General features: G+C 34.1%; 1 protein-coding gene across 3 annotated transcripts in view; it reads left to right on the forward strand.

Annotated features, from left to right (window-relative positions):
- The window catches only part of LOC128985541 (ATP-binding cassette sub-family G member 4), a 49509-nt gene that overhangs the window by 15374 nt on the left and 16020 nt on the right, over positions 1–18115 (forward strand). For 2 of the 3 annotated variants that reach the window (XM_054405130.1, XM_054405132.1), the window contains exons 1-2: positions 384–455; positions 4551–4751. In XM_054405130.1, the coding sequence (XP_054261105.1) occupies positions 4580–4751 (172 nt within the window). In that variant the 5' untranslated portion in view covers positions 384–455; positions 4551–4579. Of the gene's footprint in view, positions 1–383; positions 456–4550; positions 4752–18115 lie in introns of those variants that run through there. The other variant, XM_054405131.1, reaches the window with a different exon arrangement.

Consider the following 18115-nt stretch of genomic DNA (forward strand, 5'->3'; position numbering starts at 1 on the left):
CAAACACTAAAATTAAGACTACAGTAGTTATAAAAAATATTTTTAAAATTTATTTAAACAAGGCATACTTATTATTTTATATCATAACATTATTAGTTTTGTCAAAACCCCAAATACAAAAAAAAACTAAAATTCTTTACCATTTTCACAAATTAGTGTTATGTTAACTTACCTGACCTAAATTGTAACTATTGGACCGATCCACTTAACAAAAACCTCCTAACAGACCTCAAAGTTTGAAGGCCACGAGCTACTATTTTGGTTGTTATATCATCGTTTTTTACCTGGTGTTTGTATCAGCTCTGAAGTGTGCGGGGAATTTTCACGAGCGGTGGGTATTTTCATGCTAATTACAGTTCCCCGAAGGTTGGTAACAATCCATCAGTCGGTTGCTGTCTGTCAGTGTGTGAGTGTGTTTTTAGTGTCTAGTGTGGAGTGTTCGCGTTTTACTATTTGTAATTTTCATATTTTTATTTCTCACCCTGTTCATCATTCTTCAATTCCATCATGTCCGCAAAACCCTTTCATCATCATCTAGCATTTTTATCTAAAAAAATTATTGTAAACCATCATTACGCTAAGAAACGTTAGGAAACTTAGTTTACTTTAGGAAAGTCTATGTGACGTTTTAAACTCAAATATTTTTTTTCAGTAGACTATTAAGAATTTTTTTATTGCATTTGTAAGGAAAATGTTTACGTCTTAAACAAAAAAGCGACTATTGCGTATGCTCTTACTTTAGAAACATTTCATTATATTATTTTGACTATTGTGTAAATTGAGTTTGAACTGTTCCTTTTTTGCTTTCGACAAAAAAGCGTAAAAAACTTTCAAGTTATCAGTAGCCTTCACGACATTAAAATGTACTTATTAAATTTAGCAGATACTTCTTAAAGTGAGAATCTCAAAAATGACGTTAGTAAAGTTTACTTATCAGATTGACTTGGGTTTTTCGTAGTTTCTGATGCGTCAAAATGAGTCAGTTTTACAAATGAGCTTTTGATAAACTCGCTCTCCAAAATTAATCGTGTTTAAATCACATTGTCAAGTTTTGAATTCTCCTTTCGTGATCTCATTGGGTAAAAATTGTTAACGGTTGTGTGCAAGTGGGGAAAAAATGTTATATTCTACAAAATAAACTCATCGTTTAGTACCTTTAAAAAAGTAGATTTAAGAGAACAAGCTTCTCGTTTAAAATTTATCGTTTTTATTTTATGTAGGCCTAACAGAGTGAATAATGTAGTTAATCAAATAAAGAAACTTAAAATTAAAGCTAGAATTTTCGCCACTTAAAAGCATTGTCTTCATCAAAAGGTATTTAATTTTTAAAGCTGTCGTGGCCTGAACCTTTGCACATGCAAGTGTCAATTATCTTGAGTGATTGTCTTTGGTGTCCATAAACATATCTTATGCTAAATAATATATTACACTTTTAAAATTTGTAACCATTAAATTGCAGCTATTTATCCAGAAAAGGCGCGCAGCTACAAAAGACATAACATAAAAATAATTTCGTTGTTTTTTTGTTAAAGTTCATTACGTTATTAAGTTTGTGTCAGTATTTAATTCAGGTTCAAAATTAATATACACAATGTAATAAAAGTGTAAATAATTGGAACTCTTCTAAACGAATTTCCGTTAAGCCGGAATCCAATATTAAACACAATAACATTTTGCATTGGTCATGCACTATCAGTTGGTTAAAAACATAATCTATTGTGAAAACTAAACTATTACAGGACACCTAAGATAACTTAAAATTTAACTCTCATATTTTCAAAAGAAGATTTTAACTAATCTAGCGACGTAAGGTACCTCCTTGTGAATTTATCAAGCGCTGTAAAAGTTTATTATGGATTGGTAACATTTTGAGAATCGTATTTCCTAGCGTACATTCTAAAAAAAATCAAACACTTTAGATATTTTCATCTCAGCTTGTATTTTAATGTAAAAGATCTTATATGCCTATCTATTAGCGTAATTTTCGACTGAACTGTTTACTCGATGTTGTTTTCCAACCATCTCTGACGCGATCTTTTGTCAGATTAAAGGAAACTTGTTATTTTCCATCTAAAATTTCCTTGTCACATCATTAATTATTAATTATTGTTAGTTAATCATAGTGCAAATAGTCTTGTGCTGCTCGTCTTGAAATGTTACATTACCATGAAGTAATGAATTCAGAAGATCAAATAAAAATAATCAAACAAAAGTACGCTAGAATTTGACAGTTATAAATGTTTTCTAACTTAACGTTTCTAATTATTTCTGTCAAGTAGGTAAATTGATTGCCAAAAAGAGACAAGCACTTAAAATCTATTAGTTTTATGTTTTTCTCTGATTATTTTCAGCCGGACGATAACATTTTGGTCAGTAATCTTTTACGTTAACGATGTTTACATCCGTCTTCTGAAATCTTATCAAAATCTCAAAATACATCTGGAAAACTTTCTTGTGATTATTGAAACCATATTCACTCTGGAGTCGCAAAAATCTAGAGGAATTTTAGCACCAATTAAAATTTGTTGGGTGATTTCCTCTATGAGTTCAGTGGATTTTACTTTGTACTTGATTGTTTATAAATATTTATGAAAACCATGAACTACGTCAGTAATTCGGAAAGTCAGTAAGAAAAATGTGTTCTTTCTAGTGACTCCATCTTGTTTTGTACTATTTTATCAGTTCGCCCAGTCTGTCAGATTGCGGCTACTAAAGGTCGCCTCTTCGTATTTAGGTTAACTTCGCTTGGCTAAGCTGTAGATAACCCTAACCCTGCCTTGGTTTGCAGAATGCCTTGGACCGCGATAAAAACTAGTGAAACTAGTCAAAAACTATGTCGAATATCTGTTAACAGAGTATTAGTTTGTCTTAGACCTCTTACTTGAACAATTGGAATAAAATATCGCTGTTACAAGATTTTTATGTTCTCGAATAATTGTTATATCTATAAACATTAATTTATCAAGTAAACAAATCCTTGCACCGAAACTAGTATTTGGATCGTATAACTTAATTTTAAAGAAAACCGTTTGATTTTATCTGTGTATTTTTGTTGAGGCGATCTATTTTATTTTAACTTGCATTTCATTCAAAACATGCTAATTTAAAAATATTTGTGCGGTTTACGATATAATTATTCATTAAAACAAGTTAATAAAATATGGTATTTTGAACCCAAACTGCAAAATTTATATGCTATCACACGAACCGACGTCTAAAACTAAACATTTTATTGGCTATGTGCAGCTAAGCAAAAATTGTATAGCCTTTTACATTATATATCTTAATTGGTTACATAATGTTAGCATCTGCTACGCCATCTCATCTTCAGGGTCCACCTCTCTCTTCCATAGAACAAAGAGAGATGTTGTCTCTCTTTCTTCTATGTTGAATCACAATCCTTATTACCACTCTCATAGTTATTTCCTCTCATCTTCTTCCCTCGAGGTTCCCTCCTTTTATTCCTCGGCAAATGCCTTATACCGCTTTAGAACCTTATTGTACGTATATTCATTCCTAATCTAATTCTTTGGCCGATATAACTTTCCACCTTCTCCTCTCACACCCTGTAAAGCACAGAATACCAATCTTGTACTGTAAAAAAACTGACTTTCTAGTGTCCTTTTCTACACGCTTCTCCATTCTACACTTAAAGTTGCATTTTAACTTGATCTCGCTAAAATTCACCAAATCCTCTGACACCCTATTTTATTGTACTTGTACCTTCCTTCCAACCACTTTATCGCTAGTTTATTCTCATTCTCTACTCTTACTTTTCCCTTTCAATTAGCAAATAGGTAATATGTCTGTGTCATCTCTTTCAATGTAAGCTTCTGCATTATCAAAACTTTCATTCGCTAAGTCTTTAGTTGCTGTATAACTCTCTAACGGTATTTCTATCTAGTTCATCTATAATTCTTCATCTCCATCCTTTATCAAACTTCAATCTAATAAGCTACCACTAAACCCTCTGTTATCGCTCGTGGTCATCCTTCCGCACACCACCTCTCTTGCACCATACAAACCTTCCATCCTTGGTATTTATATGTTCTGTTTTCTTACTCTTGCGGTATTTCTATCGCGCCCCTCCTTCATTCTTTAACTTCATCGAACGTCATACCCTCTTGAGACGTCAATCTCATTCTCTTGTGGCCGTCCTTCTACACTCCATTCTTCACTGACCTCTTTTCCTCTTTAACCTTTTCATTCTTGACATTTCAACTGTCTTTCTCTCATCTCCAAAATTCTTTACCTCCATCCTTCATCCAACTAAATTATTCTTGAACAATAACCACACATTACTTCACCTCCTTCTCTCGCGGTCATCCTTCCACAATATATTCTTCACCTCTTACATCTTACAACCTAACATTCTTTGTCTTCAAAAACTCTTTCATATAACTCTCTCGCGGTAGTTCTATCTCTTTCCTCCTTCATTCTTCACCTCCATTTTCCATCACTAAATCTTCTGTCACCTCATTCTCTCGCATCCCTCCGTTCTTCATTCTCAACCTCCCCTTTGCACCATCTAACCCCCTCGTCTCTTGTAGCCGTGTGACTGTGACTTGTGTTGTGTACCATGGTGAGCCAAGAGGCTGATGTACATTGCTTGGTGTCCGACAGGAAGGGGAGTGTGAAGGTGACCATCACCCCCTGCCAGCCTCGCACCCTCACCCATCTGCCCAAGAGACCGCCCGTGGACATCGCCTTCTCCGATCTCACCTACACCGTCAAGGAGGGCCGCAAGAAAAGTGAGTAGTATGCTATCATGTGTTGTATAGAGCTAATTTTCTGCTTGAAAGTAATGTAGTTGAATATCCACATTAATCGCGAAGATTTCCTAAAACCAGCTAGGCGGGACAGTGTGGACAAAACGAATGTACGGTGCAGCAGGCCTGTTTAGTGTCTAGCTAGTTTGCTGCTCTATAGTCTATAATCTTCAAATCTTTTAGGGTGGCTCATACTTTACCGACATTCAACACATGTACAAATAAACGTCTGGCGATTACCTTTTGACACTTGCAACATTGAAATCGGAGAAGTGTTATATGTTGTTCCCCTCATGAAAGGTTTCGCACCGGCTTGTATTTATAGTCAATCCTGGCACTCGTTAGTTCTTGCGTTTTGCCACTTGAATCGTTTTGTACTTCACAGACGAACGCAGTAGGACTTACTAGTCCTATATAGTGTAGTATTTTATACTATAATCAATGACACTATCTACGAAACGAACCAGTTGCTCAGTAGGCAAAGCTGATAAGTATGGCGGATTTGTTAATGTAGGATTCTGCAGATTTATAAATCAATGACCTCCATAAAATTTACACTTCGAGATTTACACTTTATTTGGATCAGAAATACAGGGTTATTACAAATGATGTTCATGATTTCATACATACATAAAATATAGTTTTATTTGTTATAAAAAGAAATAAAATGGTTACAAATTTTGAAAAACTCAAAAAGTTTTGACACAGATACACAGAACTGTAAATGCTCGATACGGGAACCCCTTGTGGTACGACAGATGTCAATAATGTAGTCAAGCTCTTGGTAGACTTTGAAAAGTGTGTCTAGGTCTATTATTTCGATAGCATTGGTAATCCGTCGCTGGATCTCAAGTATGCTATCTGATAATGGGGATGTGTACGCCTTATCTTTGATGTATCCCCACAAGAAAAAAATCAGGGGGTGATCTTGTAGGCCAGTTCGGGGGTGTGTCATTATTCGGACCACCGAGCTCGTTCCATATCTCAGACAGCACATTGTTAAGTTCAGCCCTACTACAAGTAACATTTAAATGCAGCCATTTCTCTTAAATTTCAAGTGTCACTTGCCAATATAGTGGTTACTAGGAAGATAATCGTTAAACCTGGTTCTAAAGTGTCGTTGCACACTAATAACAGATTGGTTAATGTAATATTCCAACTGGCAAAAAGCTTTCCTGCCTTCAAATTCAGCCATTACACAACACTTACAAGAATTGACTTGACAAACAGCTGATATCCACCCAAACCAATGTAAATGAAACTTTATGAGTTTTTCTTTCCAATGGTACCAACTAAAATAGTCTTGAAACAAATTAACCCAGTAATATTTATAATCAAAATCAGGAACATCATTTGTAATAACCCTGTATATACCGTAGTGGGTGTGGAGTTTAAAATTACTATTTTCGGAAAACAATAAGCAGTTGGCCTTGGAGATAATGGGTAATTAGATGTGTGTCCAAAAGCTTTCAAAAAAGGTCCATCTGTCTTGCACAACTCTCTGGTACTGCATGGGTCTAAAAATCATACAACAAGAAAATACTCAGATTCAGCGTTGGTTTTCCCAGGTTTTACTACTATTCTATACATATAATTGTATGAAATTCTACTTGTTTACGCTGTTCTGATGTGTAATCACTAGGTATTCAGTTATAGTACAACAATAGCAGCTTAATTAAAGCCTTCTTTGCGTTGGAAGACAATTATGTGTCAATTATATTGTTTATGTCTTATCCTACCTGTTTGTCTTCTGCCGAGCCTTCACACAATTTTCAGGCAGCTTTCATAACGATGTTATGAAGTGATTATAAATTAATGATTGTTACTGGGGTGAATTGAATGTGCGGTTGTTATTTTCTAAAGTAAAAATCTTAGACCTTTTTAATCAGTGGACAATTTTATTGAAGGTTGCATTATGTTGGTGATTTAGCAAACCTGCCAATATGGCACTGCCAAAGTCTTTTAAACTTTTATTTAAGAACATAAAATGTTTAGTAAATGTTTTTATTGCTTCAAGGGGTTTTGACAATAAGTTCACTGCAAATTCACAATATTGTTTGTCGATATTTCTTTTGATTTTTTGCTTGTACTCTGATCAGATATAAAAAGGGCAAATTTTTTTCGTTTCTGTCGTGCCTTAAAGATGTTTTTAATTGAAGCGTTAATTTTGATCGAGATGCATTGCACATTTCTCATCACATGTTGATGACATTGTATTATTTAGGTGCTGATTTTAGTGCTGAGTGTTCTCTGAGTGTTTCTTAGATAGATGGGATTTTCGAACTTTACATTCTTCTTTAGACAGAACCACCCAAAGCCTCTTAACATATAAGATGCCAACAGCAAAATAGGTATTATTTCAAAATCAAATTAATGATCTGTCAACCGTTTCCTAAAAATATTAACATCTATTTTGACACATCTCTATATTCATATAGTTTTATATTTGAACTAAGTGAAATATAAAATTTGTTCTGCAGCATATGAAAGAATAATAATTTTAATGAAAAACTACAATAGGCCTAATACAAATTTAAAGAATCCTGCATGAATAGGGACGTTTAAGGAACTACCTAACTAACTAAGTATCACAGGAAAAATAATTAAATGCAAGGAAATGTTGCTAAAAACATATAGTTTTACGATATTTTTAAATCTTAGGAGCTTCTCAATAGCCTTTGAATAAGATTATTGTGTAGATTGGAAGTAAACCTTACAAAAATCGTCTTAACTATAGAAACTTCAAAATCTAAACTGAATGGAAATGCTTGTAAATGTGCAAATGGTGTGCAAAATACGAAATATTCCACCATCGAAGAACAAATTAGTAATTAGGCGCAGGCGAGTCATGTGGTTGTCATAAGACTTGGATGACTCGGCAAGATAGGAAGGTCGTCGGCTTCAGTGGTAGAGCTGACCTAGCGTTTGACATGCAGCTCTGCGATATAACTCAGTATAACACGCATTGGTTATAATGACACAATATATAGTGTCATGGCCTTACTACATTATGGCTGAGTTTGAAATATTTAAATGGCACTACCGTTCTGGGAACTAGTAAACACGAGAAAGGTTGATGACACTATGGTGTTACCTATTTTTAAATCAAACCATCGATTTTTAACTAACTAAACTTTTTCATTTCATCCACACCGTCCAACATTTTCAAGTGTATTAAAAAAAAACGTTTTAGGATCTTTATATGTTGAAGTATTAAAAAAATGTAATCTCAAGTCTTAGAAAGGCATAATGACAGTTAGCAGTAAACAAAGAGAGAAAAGTTTTAGGTCAAATTTTACAAGAAAGCTAAATAAATAAAATAAAATAGAGCAGTGAACAAACAGGAACAGACAAAGAGTGTTTACCATTTGTGATAACAAGAGAACAGCTGATAACAATGATAACAGTATATATCAGGGGCAAGCAACAAAGAGTCACGTAATGAATCGAAAATCATCAGTTATGACTTATTTACAACTGATCTATGGGTTCTTTATGGTTACGCGACAAACAATTTATGTTGACTTGCGAAAATATTCTTACGGACATAGTTCGTAAGGAAACACTTGCTTCAGTATGGAGTAAAGAGATAGATTTACTTTGATAATAATATGAGTAGGCTATCAATGCTTACGTTCAGCTTCTTATGGAATCAAATGTTTAAATAATTAAATTTGTACGAAAAGAACATGAATACGTGCAAGAGAACTTCGGAAAACTATGGACATGAATTGTTAAATGTTTCCCCCATTTGTCCAATACCTAGTTCTCTCCTCTAAATGTTTATACACATGTAAATATTTTATATTTTACATTCTTATAACGCAATTGCCTTCTAATTGACGGCTTCCAGCAAAAACTAGTATACGACTCCATAAATTGTCCAGTCTGTATGAACTCTATTATTGAGTCAATACTATTTCCTTGCATAAAATTCCCTCATTTGTTCACTATAGTGCAACTCATTCAATTTGGACATTGTACACTTCCTTGTAAAATAAAGTTCGTTCATCTTTATTCATATGCATTTTTGTAGCCAAAGGCTTAGAAAAATACGACTCTGTAACAGAAAAGCCTTCCCTTGGTTCAAGTGAATCTCTAGTGCCATAATTTGAACCAATTCGGACTCCCTTGCTAAACAACAACACTTTGGAGATTTTGTTTAGGATCATCATTATTAATCGGGCCAAATACACTGTTTGTAAGTTTTAAATCCATTAATTCTACGAACAACGTTGAACATATGGACTAATAGATGATCGTCAGCTGATTTTCCACGTTCCCGCCATGTTGGGCACGTCATTATGGCGGGAGATAACATAATAAGGATCGTGCCTGAGGACGAGGTGAAACTTAACAATCTCTTGTTGATTGTTGGTCGCGTCTCCTTCTTCGTGGTTATTCCTATCCTCTTTATAGCCACAGCCAACTAAATTATATTGTATACTATCCGTAGATTTGTTTAATATGGGTTTAGATATATTGATAAGTAGACGTTCCAGATTGAAGATGTTGCCAGTTTTTTATGAATTAAAAAACTTGGTTGAACTTAACCGCCAAATAGAGAGGTGACGTATACTTTATTTTCTTATACACCGAGTTTTATTCATGGCAAACTAAAATTGTAACTCTTTTAGAGAAATATGTAATCTTTTATGTCCTCATCAGTGAGCGACTCTTTTAACTATTAACTCTTTGCACACTCTTACTTAAGTTTTCAGTCAAATCATATCAGTCTATGTATAAAAAATACCCCCGCCACAGCAAACCTGCAGACTTAGCGAATTTCCATTTTCCTGATTGGATTTAAACTAAAATGTCTCCTTAAAAATATCACATTTATTCATATTGAAACAGAATTAGTTTAATGAGTACTTAGGTTTGCTGCAACAAGGAGGGTAAACAAGTTTTTTTATGTAAAATGTTAAAAGGTACTGTGGTTTAGTAAGAAATTATTGTTTTTTCCAAATTTGATATAACAGTTTGAACGAATGGTGTTTTTGGCCTCTGGGGACATCAAAATGAAAAAGTAAATCGGTCCCGGGCCTAGGTCTTACCATGAGACCTACGGTAATAGCTACTTCCCTATAGGGAAATTCGCTAAAATCAACAACTCGAAAATGTAAAAGAGTCATAAATGTAAGAGAGTGATATCCATAATAAAAACTTTATTTTTAAATCAAAACTAACTCATGTGTTCAAAAGTTAACTTCAAAACACTTGAAATATTGGATTACGCTCGATTGTATCATAGTTTACTCGTAGTCGTATTGTTCGCAAGCAATTATATCGACAGATGTTTTTGTTTTAATTAGCTCTATAGCGTTCGATCTATAAGCACACATGCACGCATGTGAAACGCATATTTACAATATGCGTGAGAGAAATTAATTACGTGTTTACAAAAATAAATAATAAAATTGTAAATAATTGTTTATTAAGATTTGTTCCATTTTCCTTTATAGTAGATTAGATCATTGACTATTGGCATTGAGGAGAAAATACAATTAATTGTGACCATATGCTCCGAGTATGAATACCAATATTGTAGTATGAATACGGGTTGGAGTATCATGTAGGCCTATGTATAATCCTAGTAATATAGATAACCAAATATACAAGTATGAGGATAACTGTGTCTCGTTAAACAAATAGAAATATCTATAAGTAAACTCCTAGATGTAAGTCGTAATGTAAAAAAGTGTGGAAAATGTATAAATTCAACAAAATACAATGTAGTATACAGTTACTATTTTATCAACTTCTAAAGTTTACTGGAATAATGTATGTTTTAAATATAAATAATAAACAAGCGTGCAGTTTACAGCGTAAAAAACTTAAATGTTATTGTCTTAGTGTTAACTTTATTAGTCAATAATCTTAGCCATTTTTTAAACCTTTGTGTAAAATTCAAAACCAAAACGTGATTACTTAAATTTGAAACTTGAATAAACGTTTCTGTTAGAAACTATTAAATTATATTTTGCTGCGGCCTAAAGTTTTGGTAGTTTTTTTCTTTTAATTGAAGTCGCTTGAATATTGTGAGTTTGGGGGTTGTGCTGTGTTATTTTTTCATATCGTGGTTTAATAGTGAATGGGGTGGTGTATTTTCGTGACTTCATGAATTCAGGTTAAACGAGTGTTTTCGGCCAGGACCATTTATTAAAAGTTCGACCACAGACGGCTGGGTGGCCTACAGTTAGGAACCACTTTGTTCTCGTAAAATAGTATATTTCGTACCTAAAACCATTTCGGTCCGTGGTACGAACACTATTTTTCACCACACTACTACTATTCACAATAATAATTAATGCACACTGATAGTCAACGCAACTTTAAGGTTATGTGAAGAAGTAATTTCAGGAATCAGCAAAAATAATAATAAACAGTTGCTAGGCAACGGTGAAAATAAAACAATTCTATTGCAATGCTATGGATACTGTTTGTGTATTTAATATGCTAGTGGGCAGCTGATTTTGCGGCCCTAGGGATATAAAAACCTGCTCGGTCCCCAAATGACGATGACAGCTGGCATGGCCAGCAAAACGTAACTTTCAGCCAACAATTAACGTATGGAAAACAGCTAATACATCATAGTGTGGTAAAAATATGTTTTATTCAGTAACATCACTCGTCACCAATGTAATGTCCTGTCAATTAACACCAGTGCATACAGCTGACTGTATCTGCGCTATAACCAGCTGCTGAGCGAATTCGTGTAGAAGCGGCCTTGATGTCCAAGGTCTGACAACCTGTTTCACTAACCGGCGAAGTTTCCTGTCAGAGACACCGACAATCGGTGTGGACGTGATGCGTGATAAACCCGCGCTACGTCACGTCCCTGCGTCACGTTTAACGACGTGCGAGGAGCTGGTCACGTATACGTGGGTTTTAGCAATCTGTCTAAGAAAAATCAATATTTGTTTTTAAATTTTCTCGCGATTATTCTTGACGTGCAAAGTTGTGCAGATCGTGGTGTTTCTCGTTGTCGGGCCAACGTTTCGTAGCATTATCGCATTGCTCGCCTTGTAGTCAGAAGGTTGTCGTTTTGCTCCTAGAAGTCATAATATTTTAATGTATTGAAACTGGGCCAAGCTCATTGATCATTGGGCTTTCAATAATCCTGGCTATAGAATCATCTGAGTCAGTAACAACGCTGTCATCTCATCATGCATACAACAACCAGTTCACCTTTCCAACCTTCCCGTGGTAGGCCTATGTCGGCGTGAAAATGAAATAACCACGATTTTTACAACAGAAATGGTATGGATCAGAAACATAAACAAATGACGTCACAGGCCCGAATGTCTACACTAGCCGTAACAGATGGTTTGAATTCGTTTTAGTTCCATTTAAATATTGATAAACACCTGTTTACTTTCGGGACAGTGTCATTTGTTTATGTTACGATCCATACAGTTTCTGTTCTAATATACGTGATATAATGCAACCTAGCTAATAGCCGTTGGTGACTAGAGGGATTTAAACCGCCTCTTGGATACTCTGTCTAAAATCTGGACACATTTTCAAATTATACCAAGTATTTAAATGCTCAATGTTATTAAATTCGTAAAATATCATAATCTCCATTAGCCTACTGTTATAAATCCATACTCTCTTGAGCTTGTAATTAACCACTTAAACGATTAGGGTACTAAGTTTCATCTAAAGTGTAAAAGAGATTGTCCTTAAAATATCTTGGCCTACTTTGTAATCCTAAAGGCACATTTAGTACAGGTAAAATAATACAAAAACACTCCATGTAAACAACAAAATTTGTACATTCATGAAATTTCACCTGTGAGTTACTAATAATATGAGGAATCAAGATCCGATGAGTCCCCAAAATTTTGGGCGTCCTAAGGCCCTTTTTGGGGCCCTTTTTGTTCCGAAGGGCCCTTGTTCCTGAATAATTTTGTTTTTACATTTAAGGTCGAGTGAGGTGTGGTTTTCGATGGTTTTTGTTATTTTGAATCGATTGGGACTAGTTTTAAGAGTATTAAACCACTCCATACAGGGTGTTTTGAAATATTATTACTTTTTACGATATTTAAACATTTATTCATAAAGTGATAAAATTAGTTACCTCCATGCTCTATATAAAAGGGCATTATTGAAAATAACTGCAATTCTTTACTTTCTAAGAGGGAAGGATCACAAGGAGTAAGAGAAAATACCCCCGTCAGAGCAAACCTGCAGACTAAGCGAATTTTCATTTGCCCGATTTTCAATTAAATCTAAAATAGCATCGAGTTTAATGAATACTTAGGTTTGCTGCTATAAGGAGGCTAATAAAGTGTGTTTATAGTAAAATATTAATAGCCTAGTATAAAACAAATAAATTTGTTAAGTTTTATTAAGACATATCTATAAACAAACAAACAAAATCATTTTACATTATTCTCCTTAAAATAACATGGAATTTTAAATTTACAATTTTTGAACTTTATTCGTAACTAATACACTTACTTACAAAACACCTTAAAATACAAAAATTATTTGTTTTCCTTAAGCTCTTTAAAATGCTCTAGAGAAAAATTGGAAAACTTTGTCTTTTGAGGGTCAAAGATTACAAACTTTTACCACGTAAAACCCTGTTCCATGGACCGATTATGCCGGTTTCGTTAAAATTGAACCAAAATTACTCGAGTTATCATGTTTACGGACACGTGCCCTATATAACATGGATATATTATATTATATATTATGTATATAAACACATATATAATATTTTGAGTGGATGGTGCTTTAGGCTTCTGGGGGCATCGAAATGAAAACGTAAATCGGTTTCGGGTCTATGTTTTACCATAAGACCTTCGGTAATAGCTTATCTCCTATATGGGATGTTCGCTAAAAGGGGATGGATTAAGTTTAACACTATAACATAGGTTACTATAAGCAACAACTTCAACTTTTAAGGTGGTGTGAATAATCTTTCAACGTGTTTTTTATACAAATCTATTAAGACCAATTTCAAATTGATATGTATTTTTCTTAGGTAGCTATTTAAGTTATTTTTTTTTTACATTTATTAAAAATTAAAACAATTGTATTTGTATAAAACCTTACATTACATATTAAAATGAAGTACTTAAACTAAAGCTATTTTTCTACAATTTCCGTAGTATCTCTCTTTACAATTCCATAATCACAATAATTATGCTCAGACGACTCATTAACAATTTTATTATTCTTAGCAACTTGTCCATATTTACTGATTTTGTCCAAGTTGGTGTTCAAGCAGGATTCCCCTTTACAAACCTAAAACCTTGCATATTGCAGAACAGGCAACACCAATCTTAAAGCACGAACAATGTGGTGCAAAAACACCTTTCATACATACTGACGTTTGCAACTTGTATATTAAGTTCCTCAAACTTATTTTCAATCAATACAAGTACGGTTATCTTTCGTGGTTACGACGACCAGGACAGCACTAAGACATCAGAGCAGCATTGTCGGTACATACAAGCATTTTTGTCCTGAACAATAGAAACGAGGTTTATGGGGTAAAAATTGGATTTTCTTATTTACTTTACCCTCAAAACGAAAAGTTTCCCAATTTTTCTCTAGAACATTTTAAATTGCTTAAAAACAAATAATTTAGTATATTAACGTGTTTTTGTATGAGTATTAGTTACGGATAAAAATACTAAAATTGTAAATTAAAAATTCCCATGTTATTCTTATGTAGAATAGTGTAAAATGATTTTGTTTGTTTGTAATAGATATATTTTGATCAAACTTGTCAAATTTATTTGTTTTATACTAGGCTATTAATATTTTACTATAAACACACTTTATTAGCCTCCTTGTAGCAGCAAACCTAGGTAATCGTTAAACGAAATGCTATTTTAGATTTAATTGAAAATCAAGTAAGTAAAACAGAAATTCGCTAGGTCTGCAGGTTTGCTGTGACAGGAGTATTTAATATTTTCTCTTACTCCTTGTGATCCTTTCCCCTTACGTGGTAAAGAATGACAATTATTTTCAATAATCCCCTTTTATATAGAGCATGGAGGTAACTAATTTTATTACTTTATGAATAAATGTTTAAATATCGTAAAAAGTAATAATATTTCGAAACACCCTGTATGGAGTGGTTTAATACACTTAAAACTAGTCCCAATCGATTTTAAATAACTAAAACCATCGAAAACCACACCTCACTTGTCCTTAAGCGTAAAAACAAAATTATTCAGGAACAAGGGCCCTTCGGGACAAAAAGGGCCCCAAAAAGGGCCTTAGGACGCCCAAAATTTTGGGGACTCATCGGATCTTGATTTCTCATATTATTAGTAACTCACAGGTGAAATTTCATGAATGTACACATTTTGTTGTTTATAAAACCCTATTTTACCTGTACTAATTTGCTGGTTGATTTGCAAACCATTGTAGATTTTTTAATGCAATATGACGGTGATAATCCTCGTCATATTTGACCCTTGTCTTAATGTGACAGTCAGTATGCGAGTGGCGACTCACCAAACTAACGACCGACGTCAGAGCCGGCCTTGAAACGACCTTGGTATGTGAGCTTGGGAACACCGGAACTTGGCACTGGAAACTTGGAACACAGGAAAATGGATCGCTGGAACACCGGAACATTGAACACCAGAACATGGAAAACCACAATAGGTTCTTTGAAATGCAGGTTAATCCGGACCACGGAACATAGTGCCATCATGCATGGAACTCAAGAGCATTGAAATACTCAATACTGTAACGAGGAAAAATCGATCTCCGAAACCAGAACATTGGCACATGGTAAAAAGAACTCAGAACACCTCATGGAACATAATGTCGTCGAAAGACGTTTACAGAAACAACGAAGAAGATGTATAGAGTTTATTGGAACGCCAAAGGGTAGGGCAATTGAACATTGGGGCATAGGATGAAGAACATGGGGAAACCAGAAAATGAATTTCACAGTAAGACAAAATAATCTCCTTTTGTCGGCGTATTTAAATCCAATTTATTTGCATTCGTGTAAAAAAAAACTTTGGACATTTTTGTTCGTTTGAACTACTAGTTATGCATCTAAAAAGGTCAAACGTCTGGGTTATTTTGAGTTTTTAAGGATTCACCAATAGTAATGTTCAAAAATGAGATCATATTGCAGAGTTTCTTCCTAGAATAATCTTGCCTGCTAGATCTAGATTCTAGACAGTATCTATCGCATCGGACTCGGCCCAATTCACACAACAAATCCTCAAAGTTAGTTTTATGGTTATCTATTTGCATTTTGGATTTTCTTTCACTATAACTTTACTCTAGAAGTCAAAACATTCATATTGACTCAATGTTTTTGTGCTGGAAAAGTTTTTCCTGCAAGCTTATTTAGTAGTTTGCCTCCAGTCAGACTGCTGGTCTTTTTTTGACAGGAAATGTACATGGATCACTGTTCTGTTGTTAATGAACAATATTCTCAGTCAACTATATGCTTAATTTATTGAAAACAAAAGGAACTTTACATAACTTGAACTCTTAACTCTTTATAATGATTTATTTTGGCTTATTCCTTATTGTCACTCCTGGCAGAGTTAGAGAGGTGAACATCAAGTTGAGGGTTGTTACTTGCTTGTGATGGTTCATCAATAATTCAATAAGATGGATGAAAAACTGCTTTGTATGCTGTGAGACAAAGATTAATGAATGTAATATATTTGAAGAGGATCAAAAGCGAGGTTCTTTTGCTAGTTGTCTATGTAGCCGAGTTATTGTAGTGCTCGCCTTTAATTCTTAAGGTCGCTGGTTCGATTCCAAGCTAAATTGTTTCTGGACCCATATGTCATCATTTGTCACAGGGTTATTAAATAATTGTGCTTTTTACATGTTGACGTTGATAGTAAAACGTTTACGGTTCCCTTAAAACCATAAATAATGCTAATGTCATGTAGATAAACACAAAATATAAAAATTTGCAAACAAATTAAAATTTCTATGAAATTGTTCACTTTTATGATCTACTAGCTGACCCGACAGACGTCGTCCTGTCCGAATGTGGTGTTATATCAAATGCTTTTTCATTTTCAAGATGAGCTCGTTTGCATGGCTCAATCACGTCCTGGTTGAAGTTCGTTCGCTACGCTCACTCACCTTTAGGTTGGAGCTCGTTTGCTGCGCTCACTTGCCTTCAGGTTAGCTCGTTCGCTACGCTAACTCGCCTCCAGGTTGAAGTTTGTTTGCTACGCTCACTCACCTTTTGGTTGCAAATTAGCTGTTGTCATAAATTTAAAAAAATAATAGTGCTGCACTCTGTTGGTAAATCTATTAACTTTTTAATGCTATTGAACATCACAGAATCAAATTGTTTAGTTGAACCAGCTGTTAAGATTATTTAATTCCGTATTAATAAAGTTAACACGGGAAACTCCATAGCCACTGGGAGCCCTTTTGAGGGATCTGCACCAAACTTCACACAAACCATCCTTGAATAATGCTTAATAATGCCTGAAAGTTTCATTACAATCTGTCGAGTGGTTTCGGAGTCCATAAAGGACAAACAAACAAACATACATACAAACAAACATACATTGGATTTTATATATATAGATTATGGCCACAACTAAGACCCAACCCAACCCAAACTAGGATGAATAATAGAAATATTGTGGTAAGTCCTCAAGGCTGTGAATATTTTTGCCACTCTCACTGTGACAAACTAAGGCACCATACTTTTTTAGGCTGCAAACAGTCTGTGAGGCGACTTGTCTGCAAGAGAATGTTCATTTTTAAAAGAGTGTTAGATTTATAGAATTGGTAAATAAATCACCTGCGAAATCTGTGTTCAAACTGTAGCTTAAAACCTAAACAGTAATAGTAAAAACAACCTATGTTTTCAAAAATAATTAAAAAAATAGAAAAGGGATATATTGGTGGTGCAATGCTGATTCTCAAATGAAGTGCTTGACTCACAGAAAGCCATGTCACTCAGAATTGTCATGAATACTTAATGAGAGTCATATTTTCTTGTCAAGTCAATATGAAGTCATACCATTGACAGGGCTCTAATGTCCTTAGGTCATTTTATTTAGTGAAGTGTTACATTAATGATTTATTCAATTATTTACACAGTAATAAATTTTAATTGTACATTATGTTGACATATTTTTTTGTGTTTTTGTGTCATTAAGCTGCAGGTATCATCCTTGACAGTTTTTTTTTGAACAAACAAAGTTTGCTAAAACAAAATATAAGGTTAGTGTACTTGCCCTTGGATCATTAAAAAAATTAAATAGTGTACATTTCTCGTTTGTATGAGCTCTCGATCAAAAGCTATGTTTAATAGTTCAAAACCAAACTGAGCTCTTGTTCATTATTGGGCAGTAAATGATCCTGATTAA

Source organism: Macrosteles quadrilineatus, unplaced genomic scaffold (genome assembly GCF_028750875.1).
Source record: "Macrosteles quadrilineatus isolate MER2022 unplaced genomic scaffold, UCM_ALF_1.0 Scaffold_2__2_contigs__length_208266976, whole genome shotgun sequence".
NCBI lineage: Eukaryota > Metazoa > Arthropoda > Insecta > Hemiptera > Cicadellidae > Macrosteles > Macrosteles quadrilineatus.